General features: G+C 43.8%; 1 protein-coding gene across 3 annotated transcripts in view; it reads right to left on the bottom strand.

The window, feature by feature from the left end:
* Nucleotides 1-11,964: 11,964 nt before the first annotated feature.
* Nucleotides 11,965-27,548, bottom strand: part of Pld5 (phospholipase D family member 5) — a 286,884-nt gene continuing 271,300 nt past the window's right edge. For all 3 annotated transcript variants that reach the window (XM_050142885.1, XM_050142886.1, XM_050142887.1), the window contains 3 exons: nucleotides 23,980-24,148; nucleotides 18,690-18,804; nucleotides 11,965-13,551 (listed from right to left, as the gene is read on the bottom strand). In XM_050142885.1, coding sequence (XP_049998842.1) covers nucleotides 13,295-13,551; nucleotides 18,690-18,804; nucleotides 23,980-24,148 — 541 coding nt within the window. In that variant the 3' untranslated portion in view covers nucleotides 11,965-13,294. The remainder of the gene's footprint in view (nucleotides 13,552-18,689; nucleotides 18,805-23,979; nucleotides 24,149-27,548) is intronic.

Below are 27,548 nucleotides of genomic sequence, written 5' to 3' on the forward strand. Positions count from 1 at the left end.
GCTTTAATATTGTTGAGAATCTGTGTTTAATAAATGTTAGTTCTCTCTCGTGGTTCTCCCCTACATGTTAGTCCACACTTAAAGACATACCACTAATTGTTTCATGTTTATCCCCAAAAGCTAGCCCAGCATAAATAAAAGGGCAAAATAATTTTTTTAGACAATAGATGTATTGTAAAAGATTTTTCATACTCCAAGGACAGTTTTAAGATGAATTTGCAACTTAAACCAATGGAATCCTTTTTGTTTTAAAAAGGGGTGGGGGAGAAAACCCAAGTTAAAGATGTAGAGGCTTTAGTTTGTGAAGACGATGAGAAAAGATCACTCTCAGTGTCGCACAAAGGAACACAAAACCGAACTAAATGTAGTTCAACAAGGCAATTTCTTTCTTTCTTTCTTTCTTTCTTTATTATTATTATTATTATTTTTTGGCTTTTCGAGACAGGGTTTCTCTGTGGTTTTGGAGCCTGTCCTGGAACTAGCTCTTGTAGACCAGGCTGGTCTCGAACTCACAGAGATCCACCTGCCTCTGCCTCCCGAGTGCTGGGATTAAAGGCATGCGCCACCACCACCGGGCAACAAGGCAATTTCTTTTCCCAAGAAGATTGCGCCACAACCCAAAGCAGACTAACAAACACACTTGTCAAATGGCCTCTTTTATCCCTGATATAGGTGGTGACTTATTTCATCATACTGGCAAGTCTGAGTTCACAATCTGATGTGATCTGCCAATCAACGCAAAGGGGGAGGATCAGGAAAGATGGGTTCTTGCTGGGCTGATTACCCTTGGAAGGACAAAAGCTGTTTCTTATAAAGGAAATAAGGTGAGATTAATGATCAGTCAATGTAGGTGATAAAGGAAATACCACACATCGAGAGGTGACTTCATGAAAGACAAAGACAAACTGAGGCTCCTTATGAGGCAGGACTTTCAGTACATTCCCAAAGCTCAGTGAGGAGCACTCCCCTTGACTCAGATTCCTTTCTCAAGACAGGGTTGCTCTATGTAATAGCCTTGGCTGTTCTGGAATTCACTCTGCAGACCAGGTTGGCCTCAAACTCACAGAGATCCGCCTGCCTCTGCCTCCCAAGTGCTGAGATTAAAGGTGTGTGTCACCACCATCCAGTTCTTATTTGCATTTTTATTTGCCTGTTATTTTAGACATCAGTGGACTCCAAGGTCTACTTAAATGAATACTTGAAACTCAGGACACAATGAAGAAAGTTTTTTTTTTTTTTTACATTCATGATTATTTTTGTTCTTTCTTAATTATTGAGTGGGTTGAGCCCTAGGGAGATAGTTTAGTGATTATTGGTGCCATTCCTGATAATCTGAGTTCAATCCCCTGGACCATATTGTGGAAAGAGGGAATAGACTTCAAGAAATTGTCCTCTGGTCTTCTGATATGCATATTAAACATAATAATAATAACAACAAAAATAAGTTAAGTAATCTGGATGGCATCTCTTAGAAAATTGTAGAAAGTATGGCATTTCTTTTAAAAAAATTATATACATTTTGTTTTTTTGAGACAGGGTTTCTTTGTAGCTTTGGAGCCTGTCTTGGAACTCACTCTGTAGACCAGGCTGGCCTCAAACTCACAGAAATCCACCTGTCTCAGCCTCCTGAGTGGTGGGATTAAAAGCATGCACCACCACCATCTAGCTAAAATATTTATTATTATTTTGAAATTATGTGTATAGTATGTTTCTAAATATAATTACATTGCCCATAGAGGCTGGAAGAGGGTACTGTAATCACAAAATCTGGAGTTGCAGACATTTATAAGACTGTAGATGTTGGTATTGAGAATTAACTGTGGGTCCTCTGGAAGAGTCACACTTGCTTCTAACCACGGAGCCATCTCTCTCCAGGCCAGTCATCTCTTTTCTTACTGTACCGACATTGAAGTTTATGGTGACCTGTTCACTTTTCCACATTCCAGGATTATATTCTTAATCATTTTTAGGAAAACACGTATCTATGATTGCAGTCTCTACCCTGTGACACCTATGTTGTCTTGGAACTCTGCCAGCAAGAAGGTCATCACTGCTGCAAACCCTCAGTCTTGGGTCCCTGGAATTGCAAAACTAAATAAACCTATCATTACAGAAACGGCAAACAGTTGTTCCTGTCTGTCCCCATGACTTTGCCCTGAAGGATTGAAGTCTCTGTTTTGTAACGAATCATGTGAGTCAGTCAGAGCATTCACCGACTGCCACAGATTTGCCACTGTTTTAGAAGTGTTTGTAGGATGCTATTTCTTGCTACCAGTCTGGGTGAGATCCTTGTCTTTTCAGCAGATGTGACTCATGTTACTTCCTGGTTAGAGTATTCGTTTGCATATAGAAGCCCCTCTAGCAAAGCTTCTTCCTGTTGAATTTGGTCTCTTTTGACCCTGATGAGCAGAGAACTCTGCTGAATCACAGTGAATATTCACTATGAGAAAAATATCTTTTATGGTTTCAGGTAATTAAGATTTTGAGATTGCTTAAAACCATCTGTTTTAGTGTTCTACCATTGGAATGGAATGCACACACTAGACACACACACATAACACATACACACATACTTCACACATATACCACATAAACACATATGCTACAAACATACAAGCTACACATTACACATACATCACAGACACATAAACTACACATAGTACACACATACAATATACACACACTATAGTATAGACATTACACACATAAATTACACACTTATACACTACACACATACACTATATACACATGCTATACACACATAAACTATATATACACATATACTACATGCTACTCATGAACTACATAGATATCTATACTGGCTAATTTTGAGTGTCTACTTGACACAAACTACAGTCATCAGAGAGGAAGGAGCCTCAGTTGAGAAAATGCTTCCATGGGATCCAGCTGTAAGGCATTTTTTTCAATTAGTGATCAATGGGGGAGGGCCCAGCCCATGGTGGGTAGTAGCATCCCTGGGCTGTTGGTCCTGGATTCTGTAAGAAACCAGGCTGAGTAAGCCAGGGGAAGCAAGCCAATAAGCAGCACTCCTCCATGGTCTCTGCATCAGTTCCTGCCTCCAGGATCCTGCCCTGTCTGAGTTCCTGTGTTGACTTTCTTCAGTGAGGAACAGCAATGTGGAAGTATAAGCCAAATAAACCTTTTCCTCCCCAGCTTGCTTTTTGGTTAAGGTGTTCTGTTGTAGCAATAGAAACCCTAACTAAGACAACACCATACACACCACGTACACACAACACATATACATCATGCACCCACACACATACACCACACACACACACACACACACATTTATAGGTATGTACTGACTTACGACATTGTGCAAGGCAAGAGCAAAGGCTAGAGGGCACCCGGTCTTAACAGGCAGACTGGACCTCGGATAGGGATGAATGCCGATCAAAAGTGGGATTTCTTCTTGAGGAAGCTATAATTCTGTCTTTATGCCTTTTCATTGATTGGCCCAGTCTCACACTGGTCATCGAGGATACATGGTGACTGTGGTGGTTTGAATGAGAATGGTTTCCATAGGCTCACGTGTTTTAATGCTTAGTTCCCAGTTGGCAAAACTATTTGGGAAGGATTAGGAGGTGTGGTTTTGTTGGATGAGGTGTGTGTTAATCCTGAGATTCAAGAAAAAGTCCTGTAATTTTGAGCCAAATTCAAAGCAACCCTTAGGGTAAATACCAGCTGGAAAGAAGGGTTCTGGCCATGTCCACCCCTGGATTCCCAGGGAATGGCCACGAGTAACGTTTTACAGAGACTTAAAAAGGCAAAACTCATAATCCACTGCATTTCCCATCAGGTCCAATGGGGCAAGCACACATCCAGATGTGTTTCCCGTCTATGAACCTCCCACCCACATGTGACCAGGCACATCCGGTGCAGATGGGTCGAACAAACTTATTTAGGGCAGTGAAAACGCGTGGCTTGTTATCTCCCAAGAACAACAGTTCCTAGCATTCCAGGACGTTATCTTGTCTTTGGGCAAGTGGGGCTTACAGGTTCACTTTGCCTCTTGCAGGTGTCAATGGGGGCAGGCTTCGAGGTTCCAAAAGCCCATGCCACTCTCAGTTAGCTCTCTCTCTCTCTCTCTCTCTCTCTCTCTCTCTCTCTCTCTCTCTCTCTCCTGTGCTTGTGGATCAGATGTGAGCTCTTAGCTACGGCCCCAACACCATGGCTGCCTGCCTACTGCCTGCTGCCTGCTGCCCGCCTGCTATCTGCCTTTTGCCTGTCATGCTGACTACCATGATGGTCATAGACTCTAACCCTTTGGAGCCACGATGACCCCCAAATGAAACTCTTTTCTTTTCTAAGTTTCCTTGGTCATTGTATTTTGCCCCAGAAAGAGAAGAATAACTAAGACAATAGCTTGCGGTCTTCTTTCACTTTTAATGTGTGTTCACATATGAGCAAGACAAAACCTGGCTCTAGGACTTCTGACCTTCCAAACCTCTAGCTGAGCTGAGCTGGAACAAAGCCAGGCTCCATGTGTCATGATCTCACCAAGACTTCCTCCAGCCCTTCCAAATCAGCTCCAAACTCGCCTTCCTTTGTCAGCTTCTGCGTACTGCTTCCGCTTCTGTCTCCTACAAAGTCCTGTAAGCTTCTTACTTTTATGAGATACTCAGGATATTATTAACACCTTCTGTATTTATTAAGTTCGTCATTAGAATTTATACTTCAAAACACCATCTAAATTTGCCACACACCTGCCTCTACTTAACTCCATAAACTCAGTGTGCGCTCCTATGCCTCATTTACCTCATATAAGAAAAGTATTGGCTGACAGCTTCAAGACTTCCATTTATTTCTCCCACCTCAACAATTTCTTTTTTTATTATTTTTTCTTTTGTTTTGTGATAGGGTCTCACTTTGTAGCTCTGGCTAGCCTAGAACTCACTATGTAGACCAGGATGGCCTCAAACTCACACATATCCACTTGCTTCTGTGTCCCAAGTGCCATCTCAACAATTTCTGTCATGTAGTTATTGCCTGTGTGCGTGATTTCTGTGCTCTCTGCTTCTAATTCATCTTTATGAGTCCAGGATCCTTTGGTACTGTTAATTTGGTATTTAATACTTAGAGAGTAGATCAGGGCGGTTCACCACAAACACAATTAGACATGAACACACAACCAACAGGTCATTAACATTAACTTCAATGTTAATTCTTTTTTTTTAAAAGAGTAATTTTATTTTATGTGCAGTGGTGTGAGGGTATCAGATGCTCTTGAACTGGAGCTACAGTTCGAACTGACAGTTGTGAACTGCCGTGTGGGTACTGGGAACTGAACCCAGGTCCTCCGAAAGAGCAGCCAGTGCTCTTAACCTCTGAGCCATCCTCTCCAGCTCCAGTGTCAATTCTTTTACCTTCTCTACTTTCAGGCTATTATTAAGGAGGAGGACAAGCCCGGCGAAGTGGCACATGACTCTAATCTTCACACTTGGGAGGCTGAGGCCGTGCCCTGTGTTTGAGATCAGCCTATGCTTGTCAATAAGCACCAGGCTAGCCCATCCTATTTCAACCAATCACCCCTGCCCCAAGAAAAGCAACAAAAGGAAAAAAAAAACAGAAAGGACAGCTTTTACTTCATTCTGTTGTTAGTCGGGAGGCTCTGTACCACGAGAAATAGCACGTAGTCATGTCATTCAGGTTAATAGAAGTTTATTTATGCCAATACATAAGAAAGTAAGGAAGATAGGAAAATTACCCAGTGCCTACAGAGTTCAGAGTCACTGTTGAGACTCAGTCATTTCCTCTGTAACAAAGAACGAGTTGGTGACTCAGCAAGGACTCTGACGGTCCCTATGGATGCAGCCATCCTTCCTGATTGAAGATGGCACCGCAGACAGGCGAGGCCCGCCCCGGCTGTATCTTACTGCACCTTGCTTAATTTCTGCCTCTCACACCAGGTCTCCGGTGGTTAGATCAGGCATTTCTGGGTGTGTCTTTTTTTTTTTTTTTCTGGCTTCTCCGTGGCCTGTCTATCAACCAGTCATTGAAAATCCAGTGAGCAACCGTGGTCGGTGCGTGACGCTCACGCGGCCGCAGAACACGATGCGCTGCTCGGAGGCCTGCCTGATCTCTCAAGAACTCGTAAAGCCCGTCTCAGAGTGCAGGTAATAGCAGACAGCTTTATTGCTGGAGACAAAAAGCCTTTGTTTCCTAGGGACACAAAGTGCCATTTCACTGCTACAATTGTTCTGAAGATTGGGTGTCACCATTTTGTGTGACGTGTGTCTTAGCTGCTGCCTGTCATACACGCACTGGATGAAGACGCCTCCCCGCGTTTAGTGAAAGGTGGTAGAATTGCAGATGAAGCCGTTATTAACATGGCTGTCGCCTAATTGGACGTTCCGCGTTGTCCTTTAAAGTGTCCCATCTTTGTTTAAGTTGGAACGTCGGAAACAATTGCAGTATTTTTCATCCTGAAAATTGAGGTCATTCTTCCCAAGATGGGTTGTGAACCCACACAAGAAGATTCTAAATTAAAAACCAGGTCTGTCCGCTGTTCCTAAGGAATTTCCGCCCATGGGAAGGGGTAGAGTTGATAGTTGAATGAAGTTTTCAGGAGGCCTGAGGCCCAGAGGACTATTAGTGGGAACGAGTAACTCCTTTTACAAAACAAGATCGCCACCTTTACTAACATTCCTACCAAGGGACATAAAAATAAATGATAAGTAACCTTTATCTTGCTGTGATTTAGTTGGGCCCCTTGCATATGATTCCTATAAAACTACATTATCTCAATTTTTACCAAAACCATGACTCTATAGGATGCAGACACTGCTGATCAAAGAAAATTACTGAGTTGAAGATCCAGGCATCCACTTCACTAAGTCTCTGCTGGAAACTCAAGCAGCAGCTTTGAAGACAGTGTGCCTCAGACTTCTCCTTATGCATGTGTGCGTGTTCCCTTAGTCCTGCCACAAGTCCAAATCGCTGCAGTAAATCAGCCACTTGTCCCACATGTGTCCCCTAGCAAGGCTCTGTGCTAAGTGCTTCAGGCTGCTTAAACGGAACGGCTTCCTCAGCTTCCCTGCACGGCAAATTGGGAAGGGGGTTTACGCATCGGTAGGCATCTCTCAAAGTGAGCTCTAAACTTCAGACTCCAAATGGGGTTCTGTGGGACTGGGTATAGCTCAGTGGCAGAGCACTCATTTAACGTCCTCGAGGCCTGGGTTTGATCCTCAGCATTGTAAACAGAACCCCAAACCAAAGGGAATTCACAGAGAAGACACAGGTGTATTTATTACAGGTTTTCGGCAGAGATCTGAGAGGGGGTGATGGATGGGTACTCTAGGAAGCTGGACCAGATGTAGTCCAGGACATGGCCTCTACAGATATTTCTTCACTAATCAGTGTTTGCTTATTTTCTCAAAGTCTATCTACATGGGGGAAAAACTTTTTTTAAAAATTTGCCAGATAGGAATAGTATTATAAAGATACCTGTTGGGCGAAAAACTCCACAGTGGTCCAGAGTCCACGGGACCAACTAGAGCTCCCTTACTCCTGGCTTACCGCAGTACCTGGTAGCCCTTACTCCTGGATTACAGCAGACCTGGTAGCCCTTACTCCTGGCTTACAGCAGTACCTGGTTTCTGAGATGGAGCTGAGCAAAAACGAAACAGCTAGCTTCACAATATGGCAGGGTCTTATAACACTTAGGCTTGAAAAAGAAAACCTCAGCATTGGTTACATGAAAGACTCGCTCCCTAGAAAGCCCCTCCCCATTCAGCCTTTTATTAACCAATTTACTTAGTTATCTGAAGATTGATATGCCCTGATATAAGTTTATCCTGTTTACATAAGGGTATATTAAAAATGGAAATATCCTTTGTACTAGAATTAAGTCAGTAGTTGCACATAACAAAAGAAAATGCGTGATAACTTGTTACATCTTACATGTCTTGCCTTTTGTGTCTATTTAAAGGTTTATTATTTATTCATTTAGCATACACACATGTATGTATATATGTATGTATGTATATATGAATACCCACATACAAGCATGTGTGCCCAGGTATGTTTGGGGAGGTCGGAGTACAGGATGCTGAGTCAGTTTTTCTCCTTCTACCCCTCTGGGTTGACTCAGGCTGTCAGGTTTGGTGGCATGAGCCTTTACCCAATGGTCATTTTGGCAGACAGCGTCTCATGCAGCCCAGGCTGGTCTTGAAGCTGCTAAGTGGATAAAGCTGACATAGAATTCCTGACCCTCCTGCTTCTGCCCCCTAAGTGCTGGAATCGCAGGTATGCACCGACTCACACAGCTTAATATCACGTTTCCCTGTGTCAGATTTCCAAGAGAAGCCCCAGTGGCCCGTGGACTTTCACTCCTGGGGGAGTACAAGACTGTTGGTAGGTCACACATAGGAAGACAAAATTTTAACAGCTTTAAGAAAGTTCTTTAGAATACCCGTACAGTTACCATAAAAAGCAGTGTATTTTAGTTCATTTAAAGATGTAAATTCTCTCAAATGGAAAATGTAGGCTAAGGGTTGAAGGTGGCCTTACTTCTGTCATTGAAGAAGAAGAGGAGAGGCGACCTTTAGTTAACAAGACATAAGGGGACAAAGGAGGATATGAATCCTTAGCAAGTTGGAAAGCATGGATATGGAGTAATTTATCTAGTCTATAATATCAATCAAAATGCTTATTTTACAATGCTCCAGTTCACTAGGAACAAGCAAAGGTGAGGGGGAGAATCCACCCACAAACCACGAGGCTGTTGATAAGGATAAAATTCAAATAGTAACAGCCAAGTGTCTTTCCTTCCAGGAGCTGACTGCTCTGTGCAGGGAGGCAGACTTGCACAATAATTCTAAAAATAATGAAACAGAACTTGGACAGAGGAACCCTTACAAAGGGCATGTATTGGGGTCAGGGGATGCAGATTTAAAAAGGATAGAATTCCTGAGACAGGGAGTCATGGATTGAATTCCACCATGGCATTCTCACGGTCTGCCCCCTCTCCCCAGAACTTAGTCCCATAAAGGTTTCTATAGGCAAATGAAAACCTCCTAATGAATAAATCCAAGGCACTCGAGAAGAGCTACAGACCGGTGGGAAACGAGCTTCTGTCATCCCAGGTTCAGTGAGGTACTTCTCTGACAAGCTGGTAACCGCACGTTAATAAAACGCCTTTTTCAAAGGGTAAGCTCAATCAGCAGAATGTGATCCAATACATCTGAGTAAGAGTGGTGTCAGACGCTGAGATAAAGTAGAGCAGATTCTGGGGACACAGAGCCCGGAGCAACACAAAAGCAGAAGCATCCACACATCTTTCCTTTCTCTTGCTGAGCCTGCGAAACTGCGAAACTCAGGCATTCATTTCTCACGTTGTGTTCTGAAGGACCTTGGCAGCGTCTCTTACTTGCTCCTTAATGGCAGCGCAGGGGGAGGGTGGGAGGGGACCGTTTACAGTGAATCTCAGTTCTGCCATTTCCAGGCTCACCAAGCGTGATTCTGCAGAGCGTAGCTACAACCTCCACATCCCACTTTCTTTCCTGTAGTCTGCTTGTTTTATGGTTTAATAGGGAATGGCCAGTGAGGATGCAGCGGAAGCCAAGAGGACACAGAGAAGAATGCGTGACAGTGACTGACGTGAGGGTCCTATGTTTAATGTGTCACGGGACAAAAGTGTGATGCACAGAAACCGTGGGTCCCATATGCCTGCTTTCATCCAGTTGGTCTTTCTGAGGCAGTACTTGACTCCACAATGAGTAGACGTAGCCTGAACGGTGGGCCGCTGCTGAATTTTGAATACCAATATTTGAGAACAAATAAGGCACTAAGTTAGTGTTAGCAATGGGGAAACGCAAAATGTGCCTCAAATTGTGTTTGGTCTCCATTCAACTGGAGAACAGCTCCCAGAATATTCCGGCGAAGATGGTAGGATAGCAGTCCCCTTTTTCATATTTTCCAGCAGGGCGTCCCTCCAAGTTAGAAGTAGCCTTGGAGTGCTTTTGTTTTATGTTCTTTCCCTCTTGAGAAATACATCCTAAGCTACTTGGAATGGGAAGAATGGAAGTTAGTTACCTATCCAGCAAAGACTCAATGTCTAAAAGAAAAAGTTCCCCTGTATAGGAGAGCATTCTGTTGAAAGAGAACAGTCTCCCGAATTAAATGTTCTCTCAGAAGACACAGACAACACAGGACTCATTCTCCTGTGTGCTGCAGAAGGACAGGGTTGCATGGTTGGTTGAGGAGCTTCACTGCGGTGGCACAGAGGCATGGCTTACTGGCAGGACTCTACTGACGCTGGTGTGTACCGTGCCCCCGGCTGCCATGCTGATTGATGGGTTTGTGAGTGAGTGACAGTGATGGTCATTTCATCAATGATAATGTGTAATACCAAAGGCAGCAACTGGGAAAGGGCCCACATCACCAAGCCTACATTTGTCTCATGACTGTTGACAAGCAATGTGGGAGACAACGTAGCCAAGAGGGAGGTGACCTTTTACACTTCCCGTGTATTCAGAACCTTTGGATCAACCCAGGATCCCTTTGTCTGCTAAAGAGTGACAAGCCCTTCTTTGTCTCGTTGCCTCTACTCATTGCCTTCCTTTTTTTGAAAACCACCCCCAAAGCTGCTTTTACTTGCACACTTGCCAGGATGACACCCAATTCAGGGATGGAGTGTTTGGTAAATACTTAGAGTCTTATGGCTGGAAAAGTATCTTTGAGAGTCTTCAAATCAGTCCGTAAAACCTGCTTTCCTTAAAGCTCAGCTCTCCTGGCATGCTCTATCTCTCTGTCTCTGTGTGTCTCTGTTTCTTCCTGTCTCTGTGTCTCTTTGTATTTTTCACTGTTTTTTTGTTGTTGTTGTTTTGTTTTTATTTATTTATTAAAGATTTCTGTCTCTTCCCCACTGCCGCCTCCCATTTCCCTCCCCCTTCCCAATCAAGTCCCCCTCCCTCGTCAGCCCAAAGAGCAATCAGAGTTTTCTGACCTGTGGGAAGTCCGAGGACCACCCACCTCCATCCAGGTGAGCATCCAAACTGCCTAGGCTCCCACAAAGCCAATATGTGCAGTAGGATCAAAAACCCATTGCCATTGTTCTTGAGTTTTGAGACAAGGTATCCCTTTATAACCCTACCTGTCCTAGAACTCTCTATGTGGCCTCCAAAGATCTTCCTGCCTCTACCTCCTGACTTTTGGTATTAAAGGCATGTACCGCCACACCTGAATACTCTTTAGATCTCTTGACCGGATTAAACACCCAGTGAGGCAAGAGACAGAAATAACAGGAAAGGAATTGGGGTGTTCAGTAGGACTGTGAACAACCATTCCGCATTCGGTGAACCTGAGTAAGGAATTCTTTTTGTCATAATTAAACCAAATCTCTGGAGATGAAAGTAAACAAATGAGGTTGTTTATCCTTGTTCTAAAGACACATGTACACTCTGCTCCTAAAGGTTCATTTGCAGCACAGCGTCTTTGTGTGTTATTATTCATGTCAGGGTGACCGGGCTTCATATTCCACGCAAATATCCACAATCCAGATTGTCACCAGGACCAACCTTCCCCACCCGCATACCTGTTCTGTGTTTGCAAAGAGAGATTTTCCCCTCTGGATTCTTGGGAAGTACCTGGTATGAGTTCTATCAGGATACGGCGGAGATTATTTCAAGAAAAAGATTATGCAGTGTAATGCTTAGCATTTATATAGGTTCTTTTGATTTCAAAAAAACAACTTAGAAATATCGCCTACCATGACAATATCCTTGCGAGGTAGGTGAGTATTACTGTCTCTACACTGACTATAGAAACCCGAGGCCGAAGAGCGAAGGACTCTATTCTGAGCTTGGTGGCAGGAGCCATACTGGGTATGGGCATCTTGGCCACTTGCTCTGGGCTCTGAAGAGGTCACACCTCTCTCATGTAGCAACAGTCTCCATTAATACAGGATTATATATTTTAGAGATATAAAACAACAACACACAATGACGTTATAGAACAATAATCCAATATTTCTGTTTCTTAGTAAAATATGTTAAGCACAGTATTTAAATTGCATTTGTCTGAAAAGCATTTGGTATATTAAATAGCAGAAGGTATATTAAATAGCTCTATAAACATTTGCTGGCATACTCTTAACAGCATAATAATTCTAAATAAATTAAAATCCACCGACGCATAGAGACCTTTCCTTTATAATACTGTTAACCAAACACAAATGTGAAATAGTTTTGTTCTCAAAATGCAGACTTAATGGCTTGCTGAATATTAGCAGGGGCACTTCATCTTTCTGAGCTTGAGGAAAGTGTATATATATATATATACACACATATATATGTATATATATGAATATATATGAAAGAGAGTGAGAGAGAGAGAGAGCTGACTTTGGTTTTTAAAATTAAATAATCACTTAGGGAGGGGAAAAAGAATAGTTGAAGACTGGGTAGTGGTGGCACACACCTTTAATCCCAGTACTTGGGAGGCAGAGGCAGGGAAATCTCAGTGAGTTTGAGGTGAGCCTGGTCTATAGAGCAAGTTCCGGAATAGCCAGAGCTACACAGAGAAAGCCTGTCTCAAAAAACCAAAAGAAAAAAAAAAGAATGTAGTTGAAAGGTGAAAATGAAAGACTGATATTTCTATATTATATACATTTTGGGGAATTCACACCTTTCCCAAAGCTATTCTGACACTTTGAACTAGTGCCGAGGTGAACACAGAGATGTGGAACAAGAACATTTAGGGAGAAGACAGACTGATAGTAAAGAAAACCTGTGGGTTCAGAACACAAGGGGACAAAAGACTGGGTGTTTTTTCAGGAGTCTTGAAGGCTGGCATGAGATGGGGGTGTCTGTGCTCAGCTGCCTCAATAGGTCTTGGAGATGGGTTATTAGGGAAGAAACATGGGGCTATCTGTGTCTTCTCCCCCATTCCTTGAACTCCAGAATTCAGCAATGTTAAAGGAGAGGGCTCACCTCACGCTAAAACCTATGCAGCTGGGCCAGCAGAAAAGGTCCTAAAATCAGTAAGAAACAGAAGACAAGAACTAAGTCTTAAAATCTGTATGCAGATGTTAAAAACTAACTCCTACGCCAGAATGACATTCTTTGTTAGAGCTCATAGAAAAGTCTTAAATTTAATATACGGTGCTAAGATGTTGTTAGCTAGATATTACATGTCATTCAGAGAACAGTTTTAATAAGTGTGCTTTTTTTTTATTTCTCCTTTAAAAAAAAAAAAAAAGATGTCGTAAACCGTGGTCTTTGCTCCAGTCCTTCCTGCACTGGGTCTGAAGCCTCGCTTGTCTGTCAGTGAGCTATGCACTCAGGGGCTCCCTCCCGGTGGCATTGTCATTGGCAGCTTGGCTGGAGGGAGACTTGCGTTTGGACAGGTTTGAACAGTTCGGCTGTTTGGTGGGCTGTAAGGATTTGGCATAAGGCGAATACCAGTCTCTTTCAAACACGTCTTTAAGTTGTTTAATGATGCTCCTGTTGTCTCTCGCATCCGCCTGGTTGATGACAAGGCCCGTACCAGCATTCTGGGTGAAGTCGTTCCCTACCCAATCAAAATTTCCTGCAAACAAAGAAATCATGGTGAGAAGGTGCGACCAACTGGGAAAAGTCCCACTATATGAAATGTAGAACAGATTCAAATAAAAAAAAACATAAAATAAACACCCAGGAATGACGAGAGAGGCAGAATCATGATGACAGCTCCAGAGAAAAAACTTGCAAGAAGCCCTACATATGGTGGATTAATATTTGCATATTATTTTGGCATTTTCTTCAGCTCGCTCAAGTTGAAACTCAGAACAAGGAATCTGCTGTTCTTTTTCTGTAAATGTTATTTCTTATTGACGTTCACAAGACACACTAAATACAGCAACATTTAAAATATATAGGAATACACTTTAAAATCCTGTGAACAATTACACCTTCTCAAAGAGACAACATCGAATCCATATGTATAAACATTAGTATGCAGAGACACTTCACAATGGAGGCAAAGCCCAAGTCAGGGAAGCGGCTCCTGCACTCCCTGAGGAGACTGGAAGGCATCCCTCAGGGCAGGGGGACTGGCTGCTTGGCCAGGTGTTTCAGGATAGTTTTCAGGACATGCCAGAAACTGGTTGGTTTAAATAGTAGAAATGTATTCTCATGACTTTGGAGACAAAAATTAAGGTCGGTTCTTTCTGAGCGCTAAGGGAAGTGTGATGGCTAATTTTTGTTGCCGACTTGACACATCTAGGAAGAACTGCTACCATCAGACTGGCCTCTGGCCACGTCTATGGGGCATTTGCTCGATGGCTAGTTATATAGGAGGGTTCTGTCCACTGTGGGCATTGCCCTTCCCTGGGAAAGTGGGCCTGGACTGGATAAGAAAGGTATCTGGCCATGAACCTGGGATCAAGACAGTAAGCAGTATTGCCCTCTGGTTACTGGTTCAAGCACCTGTCTTGAGTTCTGGCCTTGGCTTCTCTTGATGATGAACCTTAATCTGCAAGCTGAAACAAACCCTTTCCTCTCCAAATTGCTTTTGGTTACGGTGTCCATCACAGGGAGAGAGAAACTACTAGGGTGGAAGGGATGAGTTCCAACCCCATCTCCTGGGTGGCTCCTTCTCCCTGTCTCTCCACACCATCTTTCCTGTACGTATGCCGTTATCTAGCCCTCTTTCTGATTTTGCTTTTGAAACAGGATGTTACTGTATAGTTCAGGCTAGCCTCAAACTCACAGCAGTCCTTCTCCTTCAGCCTTTGGAGCTGGGATCACAGGCACGAGACACCATACATCGTTCCTCTGTGGTTTGTCTTTGTTTTAAACGACATAGAGCACATTAGATCAATGTCTATAATGATCCTGTTTAGGAGTGATTTTCCGTTCACACATTCTTTCATACAGGGAACTGGGACTTCATCATATGAATTTGGAGGCTGAGATTGTTTCAGAAGAGGTTGATAATTGCTATGCCATTAATGCGTAATCCATCTTCAAGACTACATTGGTTTGAATGAGAATGACCCCCATAGACTCATATATTTGCATGCTTCGTCCCCAGCTGATGAGCTTCCAGGGAAGGGTTAGGAGGCGTGGCCTTGCTGGAGGAGGTGTGTCACCAGCGGTGGGCTATGAGGTTTTAAAAGCACACACTTGGCCCAGTGTCTTTCTCTTTGTGTCTGCTGCCCGAGGACCACGTTGTAAAGCCCTCAGCTACTTCTCCGGCACCATACCCACCTGCATGCCACTATACTCTTCACCGTGATGATAACAGACTAAGTCTGTGGAATTGTAAGCCGGCCCCCAATTTCAATGTTTTCTTTTATATGATTTGCTTGGGCCATGGTGTCTCTTCATAGTCAAAGAACATGAAAACAAAGGCACAGAAAATGACTGAGCAACCCTAACCTTTCATATATGTTTCTTTGGGAATCAAATGGGCAAAACCAAGCTCTGTCCTTAGAAAGGGACAGTGCTGTTTATTTCTCTGATCTTCTGTGTCCTGTCTTGGTTACTGAGTACCTAATATTTACTAGGTCTGATGTGAAGAATGTGGATAGAAATCCGAATATGACAGTTTCTGCCTTCAAAGAATCAATGAAGGAAACAGTCATTAGAACACAGAAGGCAGGAGAGGGTACACTCCAGGGTTTCACATCCAGGCCATGATCACTGGGGAGAAGACTTTCTATCCTTCACTAAATATGCCAAGAAGAAGCTGCGTATTGAGTGATGAGAAACACACTGAAGGTTAACTGGGACAAGAGATAACCAAACTCCCAAAGGAGGGTGGTATCTTGTGGGCAGAGAAAAGGTCAGGAATTTGGAATATTAGGGGCTGTGGTCAAGCTGCAAGGGAGTCTGAGAGGAAAGAAACTATAATTTATTGTCTACTTTGGGCAAAGCACAGTGCTTGTGTTTACAAACACTATTTTACATGATGGGGAGAATTTACCATGAAGAAGGAAATGTTCACAGAGGTTCCTACACTTGTCCCAATATTCATGGTTAACCAATGGTGCCTCAGGGAAAACCGCTGGAGCTGGGGTTCGGAGTCAAATCTAATTCCAGAGCCAGCACTTCACTTCCGTGTCATGTGGCCTCTGACCCTAAAGGCATCCACTGACTGCTTCATCCTGGTCAATGACCTCAGCTTAGGCCCTGGGGCATAGCAGCCACACTGGGATTTCTGCTACGTGCATTGGCAGATCAAATTTTCTGGGGGAAACAGACACAGACAAATGTGTTGGCGGAAGCCCCGGGAGGAGAAAAGAGGATGGAGAGAGGTGAGGACTTTGGGGCCGTTATCCTGTAAACCGAGCTTTTTCCTGCTATCAGTGAACAAGCCAAAATCACAGTGTTTGTGGATTTCAAATGCTTTAGTTGGCTTCTTTCCGAGAGAGCTCTGGGACGTTTCATGCTGACACAGGGGTTTTCCCTGACCTTCAAGGTGACATACATGCATCTGTATTTTTTTTTTTTTAAAGTTACCTGTTACCTTTTTAAACTTTTTCAGCCTCCCCCTCCCCCCAAATGCACGCTAAGGCTGCAATACCCAGAATGTAGTGTGTCCTGTGTGTATACGTGATGTCAAGGGTGCCAAAGAGCTCATTTTGTTAGTAGGCAGCCTTGGGCATCTTGCCAGCACCTTCCATTAACCTCCTGCAACCTCCTTAGCTGTCTCGTAACTCAGACACTTTCCTGAAAAATTTGCAGAGCTTAATTCAGACACATTCTGGAGAATTTAAAACGAGAGAGAGGACACTGCCTGAAGATTCTTCTGCAAGTCTCATACTAACCTAATGGAGCTGTAACCTCATACCCTGGGAATTTTCTTAGTTCTACATTATCAATGAGCATCGAAGGAACCATTCAGGAGATTTCCGAGTGTGTTGAGCATTATTTAAGGTACCAGTTATTTCCCCTTTTTGTTCTTTGAGTGCTTTTCTGTTAGAGCTCTGCTTCTCTCTAGGGAATCAGTGTTTTATTAGAACTGTTGTCTATAAAACGAACTCACCAAATAACATCTTAGCCCAGGATGAGGAAGCGAGCAAGAATCCAATCTTTACTAAGACCCCGGACCCACCAAAGCGAGCGTGTGGGGCCATTCATATATCACCTCACTCACTTAACCATCATGTCACCGTCAAAGGGTGGGTGCTAGTGCCCCCTTTCTCAGACAGGAAACTGAGACTCAAAAGAGATTACACAACTTGCTACCATCTTCCAGCTTGTGCCAGCGCTGTAATTAAAAAACACAGATTTCTCTGATTCCAAAACACTGCTTTAATTTGCCCAAGAAATGTTTGCACATCAGGTGAGCCATTTGAAGACCAATAAACATTAGTTGATAAGCTACCATGTCTGGTCTTGGATTGAGTTCTGTCTTCCTCTTCGGTTAAGGCATCACTGAACGGGCCTATGGCATTTTACTTTAAATAAAAGCTACAATAAAATATCTTGATTTGGGTCTTAAGCCACTGTGTGCATGTCTTGATTCATCCATAAGTTTTAGATAATTTAGACAGAAGTTCCCATTTTTTTTAAGTTAACAATTCTGAGGCATTTTTTGTCACTTGTCTTTAAAGTTTTTATAATTATTTGTTTATTTAATATTTATGAGTGTTTCGCCTGCATGTAGCTCTAACTTTAAGAAGGCAATGCTGTAATTAGAAAAAATAGAGACTGATATTCTCAGGCTGAGACTGCAATGACCCCATAGTCTGGACAGAACACAGAGCTCCTCTCTGGACACCCGCATGGCCGAGTTACATCCTGACGCAGACCCCATGTCCTCATTTCTAACTTGGATTACCCTCTCCTCTCTGTTGGTAGCGATGCTAACAGGAATAAATGAGGTAAAAGTGCTTCAGGAAGTAGAAATAACTGATAGGGTTCCGTATTCATCCCACAACCCACAAACATGTTTTTCTTCTCTGCCGAGGCTGCCACTTCACCTGTGTGATGTAATAATCACCCCCATTCCCTAGGATTTGAGCGTCTCCTTTTTATAGACAATGTCAGCTCTATCTGGGATGATTCCAGTGAAGGAATTTACCCTGGCCTCGCACACACTGCGACAAGTTAGAATAATCCCACTGACGTAATAATAATTTATGCACTTGGAACTTTATTGCCTTAAGAATGACAGCTAACATTAATTGGGCATCACCTGTGTGCCAGGTGCTTTGTGTGTACTGTCTCTCACTTAAACATTACTCCGTGAAGTTAAAGACTGACACCAGCCTCATCTACAAATCAGCAAACTAAAATTTAGGGAGGTCCAGGGAACTGCTCCGCGTTAGATATTTAGAAATAGCAGAGATACCACAAGAAGATGGCGTGGATGTCTTTGTTTCCCAGACACTATAGCGACTCCTCACAGCCCCAAGATGGGATGTCTCATGATCTTGTAGACAGAGAATAAGCATTTTGGGTCCATGTATCTGTTCCATGCCAGAACTCACTTCTCATAAGTCCTTTGTCTCCTTGCTTATAAAACGAGCCGAATGGACCCGAGAATGTGTGCAGAATGCAGACAGTAAATCGTCTTCCATGGTTGGCAGCCATGGAGTAGAGAGAAGGTCTACTTAACTGAAAAGCTCTTGGCCTTCACCCTCCCGCTTTTTAGCCGCACAGCCTCTTTAACAACTACAGCAGACCCCTATTGTCTGGGTGATGCCCAAGGAGGAGCTTTTCAGCCCCCATACCCACCAATGTAAGCTGCTCCGTCTGTTACCATGTACTTGTTGCGGTTTAATTTCGGAAAGGTCTGGTTCTTTTGTTCTTTTGTTGCACAAGCATTCTCTCTTTCCAGATCAAAAAATTTCTGTAAGACAAAAAAAACAAGAAAAAAATGCTAAGAAAGCAAAGCAGGTCAATTGAGACTGTTTTGGGTCTTGTTCACAAGCACAAAGGAGCCTATTATCCAAATATCAGCAATAGACCTCACATTGGGTTATTAAAATGACGCTCTTGTTACTTTGTATAGAGGAAGCTATTTTTACTCTCCATCCATATAGGCAACAACAAAGAGAATTAGCATGCTCAGCTAGCTCTGTGATTAACTCTGCAGAGCGAACAAACGAACACAAAATTCCTTCCCTGAACAGGGTGAGAACAAGGAGGTTGTTTAATCCTCACTGTCTTACTGAGCAGGGCACACTGGCCTGGAAGCAGTCTCCAGGCGCTCTGTGTCTTGCATGCCAACAAACTGAATGACTGTTCTTACCTGGTGCGTATATTATGTCAATGACTAACTGATTCATCTGAGAATCTGCAATGGTCAAAAGAGATTTTGCCACAAGGACAAATAGTTTTCATTGGAACACCTAAGTTCACGGGCTTTTTGAATGGGCAACTAAAAAAAATAATAAATCACAAAATTCAAACTATAGAATTCTTGTGTCAGTGTGACTCCAAAGAAATGATGATGATGATGATGATGATGATAACTATAATATTAATAGCATTCTATTTCGCCCAAGGCCCAGAATAGAGATGCTTGGGAAGTGAGGCCTGCCCGCAGGGAATGCAGGCCTTTGAAATTTGGCCAGGGTTGGATGAATTATCCATTGGGAATGAGCCCGTAGGACTCTGAAGGTTTAGGTCAAGGGTCTCAGTTCTCCACTGCAGTGGAGGACATGGATCCTAGAAGGTCTTTCAGCTCTGGCCTCTGTGAGCTGGAAGGGAAGAGAGGCAGAGGCCAGATGTGGAAGGTGGCTTCATGTATATGGTTCTGCTAGTTCTAATTTGGGTTGGGGAAATGGTTAGAGTTGGTCTAGCCTTATACTTCACGCTGGGGGAAGGGTAACCTGATGATCACTAAGGGCTCATCTATTCTGAGCCTCATCAGGGAGACTTTCTGAGACAGCAGAAACTAGACCAGTGTCTCTGACATCATTAGAGGTCTTACTGTGCTGGGAGAGAAGCAAAGAGACCAAAGAGAATTACTTCATTAAATAAAGTAATTCAAGAGAGCTGTGAAAATATTTTTTAGATTAAAAATAAAAAGTTATGTGTGTCTATTTATGTGTGTTGAAGTGTGGGTATGCGCATGTGAGTGCAGGTGTCCACAGAGGCCAAAGATGTCTGATTCCTGGAACTGGAAATATAGATAGTTGTAAGCCACCTGCATCACCTGATGTGGATGCCGGGAACTGAACTCTGGTCCTTTGCAGGAGCAATGCATGCTTTTATTTGCTGAGCCATCTCTGCAGCCCTGAGCTGTGACAATCTTGCAAGCAGCAGTCTCTCCCCAATGTCCTCAATGATACCAAGTCACATCTGGGCAGGTGATGAGAGTATCTACTTAGAGACACAGCACCATGCCTGGTCCCAAACCATCTAACTGCCTTGTCAGGGCTCTGCGCTTCCTGCAGACATACGGTATCCAAAGTTTTATACCCTACTTTTCTTGTAAAATCTCCCTGACCATCTGTGTCCTAGATGATGGGGCCATGTTTCCTTCCCACCCATGCTCGTCTTGACACTTAAAAATACATGGCCTCTGTTTTACAAAATGGCCAACGGTGAGCTATTAATGTGTGGCTTATTCAAGATTCATGACCATCTGTGTCCAAAATGGTGAAACTGAAGGGGTTCTGCAGAGGCTACTGTGGCAGATTCCTCTTTTCTTATAGGATTTCGAGTGCAAGAGCCTTAGAGGCAAGCACGCTGTGGGGGCAGGAAGCAGCATGGCGGGAAGACCCCTGGCTTTGGGTGAAGGGAGACCAAGAGTGATCGTGGGTGTGGATGTACGGTGCTGTGGGCCCAAGCTCCTGCAAACCTCATATACAGAAGATCCTGTAATGTCACTCACTGACCTCCAGGGTGCATGATGATCACAGGAGATACCAGATCATAAACGACAATAAGAAAAGTCTGGGCAATGCTTGGTCCACAGAACAGAGTCCATGTCTGGTACGGGAAACCTAGGCAAATGCCCACGTCTTGGGAGGGCATATGCCCTGTTGGGAAAGCTATTGCCTTTATTTTGCTTAATGGGCATGCTGCTCCTGTCAAATTGCCTTCTAAATAGCTATGTTTATGCACAATGATTAGCGTCGCTATCAGCTTTGGTCTACAAAGCATCTTTCTGTAGGGGTCAGAAGTTACTAGAGAGACTCATAATTAGTCAAAGTATTGAGGAAAAATGACTCCTAAATGCCCAGCCATAGATGGAACTTCTGTCCTCCAAAGGCACACAGAACATCAGAACGGAGGAAGGAGCAGGGAGAGGCGGAAAACCCTCGCTTTTTGACATGACATAGCTGTTGTTGCACCTTTGGATTTAAAATAAGCTGTGATAAGCCGCACACGTAAGACTGGGCCCATCAACACGCTGTCATGGGAGCAGGGGTGGGGGTCATGTGGTTCCATCCTTCCCTGGTGATTTACTATCAACAGTCTGTGGTTGATGGGGACGGGAGAGGCATTTCCTTCAGGTGTGTAGCTCCTCAGATGGGCCCCACGCTCCTATAAACAATGCTTTTGTAAATAGTCATAAGGAAACTCACCGGGGAGAAAAACGACTTGGGCAGTGTTCTGAGTGCTCTCTGCTCTCCTCACTGGTGACAGAGCCTATCTTACCACTGCCTTTCCCAGATCACCCCCCTGCCCCCGCCTTTTACTGCCTTCATTTGTGCATAACAGTTTAACACATATTTTGAACTCTATTGGCTTCAGGCCAGCCATTAGGGACAGACAGTGACTAGACATCTGGTTTCTGCATCATCTGACTTCCCTGGAGTCCTGAGTGCCATTTCAGTACTCTGGATGATGCTGTCCCTGAGCTGAAGCAACCCCAGCATTCTCTTCTCTATGAAGAGGCATAATGGACATCTGGATGGGCCTCTCAGGCATTACCTGGCTCCCTTGTATCAACCTCTGCGTTCAGTCCTAGTATTTGATTTCAAATCCCAGTTAGCACCCTTACCCTGTCTTGGATATTTCAAACACTTTCAAATCTTGCCTGTCAGACAGATGACTGGTAATAACCACAAACCTGTTTCCATATTTCCAATACTTACAATGATTTGTGAACTCATAGACAACAGGGTGTCTGCTTCAGTTTTAAAAATTAAAATTAAGTACAGAGTTGTACAGAGAAAGGGATGGAAATTCTAGGGTTCCCTATAAGTGAAGGGAGGAAAACAGATAATGGGTGCTGAGACTATCAGAGCAGCATATTCTGTAAGTCTTTTTCTTTTGTCCCAGTGAGACACAGCTGCCCTGCTGGACACACAAGCCTCCCTTGCCTTGTGGTATCACCCTGTGAATGACGTCTGTGATGGAACAAAAGCTGAAAGGATGCTTACCCCATAGGCCTAACCATCAAGTCTCTCACTCCTCCCTCTGTCTCTAGGATATCAAGGGTCAGGAATAAGCTGGAAGCTATGATTCAAGATGGATGCCTCAGAGATTCTGTCATCCCATGCTGACAGATGCCTCAGGAAGCACAGGGCCTATCACAGAGTGGGGTCTCAGCACACAGTCACTGAATGCACAGGTGCTTGGTTTGAAAACTGAGGCCAAAAGGCTAAAGGATTAACAGTCATCAGTCAGCTGAAGGTGAGGAAGACGGATGCAGGCAGAAAAAACAGCACTCACAAAGGCCCGGATTAGAATTAGGTGTTGTGGGATTCTCCTCTGTATGGTTAATAAAGCAGCTACTCTGGGTCTATTGCAGCACAGAATAGGGAAAGGAAGGAATTCCAGGCAGATAGAGGAGGAGAGAGTAGGTGGAGTCAAAGAGACATAGCCGCTGGAGAAAAAAGATGCCTGCACTCTGGTACTGGTAAGCCACGAGCCTCATGGTAAAATGTAAAATAATGGAGATGGGTTAATTTAAGATATAAGAGCTAGCTAGCAATATGCTTAAGCTATTGGCCAAACAGTATTACAATTAATATAGTTTCTGTGCGATTATTTTGGATCTGGATGGCCAGAATGAACGAGCGGTCTCTGACATCACATGGGGACTAGGGTTTGAGTGTGAAATGCCTCCCATAGGCTCATGTTTGAACACTTAGTCTAGTGGGGGGTGATATTTTGGGAGGAGGCAGGACCTACCTGAAGAAGTAGGTCTATGGGCAAAGGTGAGACTTACAGGTTAGATACTGTTCCTAATAACAGCCCAAAGTCTGTCCTTCCTGACTGGCCAAGATGTAACAGGTCGAACTGTCAACTCATGCCAGCAAGGCACAAGTCCTGGCCACCATGGAACTGTGGACTCAGATCAATCCTGCCTCCCTTCAGTTGCTTCTGGTCTACATTCTGTCATGGCAGTGAGAAAAGTAGTAGAAATGGGTTACTAGCAGCTCCCTGTCTTGCCTTTCTCTGGGCATCCAGAGATGGATTAGCACATGCACAAGAGACAGGAGCAAGCCCAGGAGTCTGGGCTAGTGGGATGGTGGGCAGGGTTAATGTATATGGGTGGAGGTTTCGACTGTCAAGGTGACAAATCAGATTAGCAGGTGAATGAAGCAAAAAAAAAAAAAAAAGAAAAAAATAATGTTTGGAGGCAAGTATTTAAAATAGTCTTTAAAACTGATGCAAATAATTTATACAGCATTTATTAATATAAATAAAATTATTCAAATACAAGCTCAAAAAAATGTGTACTTGAAGGGGCTGAGGAGACGGCTCGGAGGGTAAACTGCTTGCTTTCTGTGCACAAGTGAGAGCCAGAGTTTGGAATCCTCACAGCCACATAAACTTTGGCAGGAAGCTGTCTGCAACCTTGGTGTTGGGGGTAGATAGAGACAGGTAGCTTGGTGGCAAGCTAGGCTAGCTAGTTTATCTAAATCAGTGAGCTTCCGGTTCGTGAGAAATCCTGTCTCCAAACATTTTAAAAAGGTAGACAGGAGGACATATAACGTTGACCTCTGGCCTCTACATGACTCCTCCCCGCCCCTGGATGTGCCGTGTGCCAACATCGCTCATAGACATGCAAAGGGAATAAGCCCTTTTTATTGAATAATCCAGGCAATAAAATACTTACAACTTTCAAGCTGCAGTTGGCTATTTCAGTGCAAATAGCTTTAAGAGACGAAATGAAGTTAAAGGTGAGGGGGTCAGTCTCCTTCCAGAAGCTAATGAGGAGCCGGACTTTAACGCTTCGCAAAACTAATGCTTCTCTTATTTTCCCATCCAAATCCGGCCAGTATGTTCTGCAGAAGGAAAAGAAAACCTACCTGAGAAAGAATTTTACTAGACAACAGAATGCTTCGCTGTTCCTCTCTGCATTGCTTTAATCTGTAACATGTCAACCAACATGTAGGATAGATTGATAACATGGGTCTTTGGAGTTTGGTACCAAAGGTGATGTTTTTCTAGGACTTCCTTATAGCAGGTCTTATACAAGGCCTATCTATAGACTTTACAGAAGGTCTCAGGTTCACAGGGCGAAGCTATGTGGAACTAGTGTTCAGATGAACCAACCCCCTTGGGTTGTTTTCAGCAGACCTCCAAAGCTTTCCAGGCCTCGTGTGGTGGAAGCATCTACTTTTGGGCAGAATTAGTTATGTGTCTTGCATGCCTCTACCCAGATGCCATGGCAGCCTCTATTCTTTGACAATATCCCTCACTCTCTAACGAACGTATGCTCTAGTTATCTGAGCTGTCCAATGCTCCCATTTCCATATTATCTTTAACACCATCTCTATAGACCCAGCATCCCCCAGCTCCTTTCCCTCCTTCCTCTGGGCTGGACCCTGGGAATCCTCCATCAGGCCAGCGGTTTCTTCTGTCACCTAGGCCTCTTCCCACAGCAACTCTCCCAAAAGGCTTTTCAGCCCTTGCCATGTGTTTCTATGACCAGTTGGTCTCTTGGCTTAAGGTGAGCATGTAGCCATAGGTTCCACCCATTCCCCACCATGTCATTTCAGAAGTATCACTTATTCCTTATGCTAGGACAAGTCAGTCACTTGTCTTGTCTTCACTAAGTCTCAAACTATGCCTTCTCTCATTTCTTTGTAGGGATTCTGCTTTCTCATTCAAATACTGCTGAGATTCCAGGCTCAGTCACTCTTTGGACAGTTACTATGAACTACAGCCTGTCAGTGCTATAACCGCGGCATCTCCAGGGTCTGCTCTCTGACCCTCTCACCCTCTATGACCCTCCTGCCCTCAGAACTCCCTTTCTTAACCACACGAAGCCTGCCCTTTAGTCTTGATGGGCTACAGATCTATGATGCCCTGAAGTCCCAGCTCCTTCAGCTCCTCCTTGTCTCTTTTACCTGGAAAACCCAATTCCAGTTATGATCACCTGCAGGCACTTGTCCCTTCACCTTCCTCTTGATCTTCGCAGGACCTAAACCCTGGGTGACACCAGAATTCTCTCTGTCACTTTCTAGGGACTACCAGGAATGCTCATCTCAGCCTTCTACTCTAAACTGGTCCCTTGCCTCAACTCTTTTTCTCGGTCAACCTCACCTCTATAATCACAAACATGGCTGCTTAACAGCAGGTGTGATCCTGCTACTCCTTTCATTCAAACACCAGCGCCTTCCCCAAATCATGAGACTCTCTATGAGAAGTCTCCCTACCCCCTTGTTCCTCATCGCTGCTTCCTCTCCAGAATGGTTTCTTGTTGCCATATCTTGGGCTCTGCAATCCAGCATTGAACCTGGCAGGCGTTTTGCATCACCACTTCATGCTCTGCTAGCTGGAAAGGCAGGAATCCCAACACTGTCTCTAACGAATGGTGTGTGTTCAGATCATCTCTGTCTGTGAGTTCTCAGGTGTCCTTTCATTTAGGTATTTGGCAGCGAGGCCACTACATTTTAAGTCTAAGATATTAATTAATTCCGCAAACACACAGAATTCACTTCTGAACCTCCCCGCTTTTTAGGATCAGTTTGATTTCTAAATAAAACTTATTTGTATGACTGAGAAGGATGTAGTTATAGTCTGAATGTTTGAGCTACATATTTCTCTTCTGTGCCCTTTTGTTTAGAGAGGTGAAGATAGGGGCTGGAGAGATGGCTCGGAGGTTAAGAGCACTGGTTGTTCCTCCAGAGGTCTTTTTTATTTTTTATTTTTCCATTCAAAAATCTCCACTTCCTCCCCTCCTCCCATTCCCTTCCTGCTCCCCCATTCACCCTCCTTCCTCCCCCTCCCTCCTAAGAGAGGGCAGGGAACCCTGCCCTGTGGGAAGTCCAAGGTCCTCCCCGCTACATCCAGGCCTAGGAAACTTTGCATCCAAATAGACTAGGATCCCAAAAAGCCAGTACATGCAGCAGCAGAGTAGAGGGTGCCTGAACTGGCCTTGCCCCACTATCACACTGATGATTATCTTCAATATCACCATAGAATCTTCATCTGGTTACGGATGGAGATAGAGACAGAGACCCTCATCAGAGCAACGGACTGAGCTCCCAAGGTCCAATTGAAGAGCAGAAGGAGGGAGATGAGCAAGGAAGTCTGGACGAGGGGTTGGTCCACCCACTGAGGCAGTGTGCCTGTTCTAATGGGAGCTCACCAAGTCCAGCTGGACTGGGACTGAATGAGCTTGCGATCAAATTGGACTCTCTGAATGTGGCTGAAAATGGGGGCTGACTGAGAAGCCATTGATAAAGGCACTGGGACTTGTTTCTCCTTCAGAGGTCTTAAGTTCAATTCCCAGCACCCACAGGGTAGTTCACTACCATCTATAGTGAGATCTTGTGCCCTCTTCTTGCAGGCAGGTAGAACACTGTATACATGATAAAAAAAAATCTTAAAAATAAAGAAAGTTGAAATTATAGGTTTAAATTTTTATTTTGTTTCTGTCCATGTCCCTGTAGGCAGCCCCAGAAATCTTATTTATTTGCTGAGCTGAGCTTGGTGGAAACTTTCTTTGGTCTGTTGACTCCCTCTATATTTGAGGTGAGTAAATGTTTCCTTTTTTTTAAAAAATGATTTTTTTAAAGGTTAGCACACGAAGCAATGCGTTTCATCATGGCATCTTTGCTCACAATACAAGAAGTATTTGAACAACAGCCAGAATGATAAACAACTAAGATTCGAGCCTTTAGGTTGTCCTCTAGCTCTTTAAGCATCTTTACATTTTCTCCTACTTGTAAGATTTTTGTTTCTTTGAGACAAAGTTTCACCTTGTAGGCTAGATTGGATATAAAAGCTGTAACCTTGGATGATATTGAACTTGTGACCCTCCTGTCTCAGCCTCCCAAAATCTGGGAATACAGGTATGTACCACGACACACCACGGCCCCCCACCCTGACAATGAAAGACTTGAGTTTTGCTTATGGGAAGCCATGAAACAAAGTTTTGCTAGTCTTGAGCCATCATCCTAGAATCCCGTGAACTTGGTCCTCTATTCTCCTTGGTAACAGACAAACAGGCACAATGTGTTATGTTTCGAGAGGAACGCTGACATCTAAAATTTACTCTAAAGTCAGATAAACAAGGAATGAGAAGAGCACAAAGAAGAGGCATAGGAACGGTGGGAAAATGAGTGGGAAAATCCACGAACATTCAAAAGATGCATGATATCTTGAAGTAGCTCTGTTTCAATAGCATGACTCTTATAGCTCAAAACGCTTTCCCACGGTCATGAGGCGACCCAT

Source organism: Alexandromys fortis, unplaced genomic scaffold, assembly GCF_014885135.2.
Source record: "Alexandromys fortis isolate MF-2015 unplaced genomic scaffold, M_Fortis_MF-2015_v1.1 scaffold_51, whole genome shotgun sequence".
Classification (NCBI taxonomy): Eukaryota; Metazoa; Chordata; class Mammalia; order Rodentia; family Cricetidae; genus Alexandromys; species Alexandromys fortis.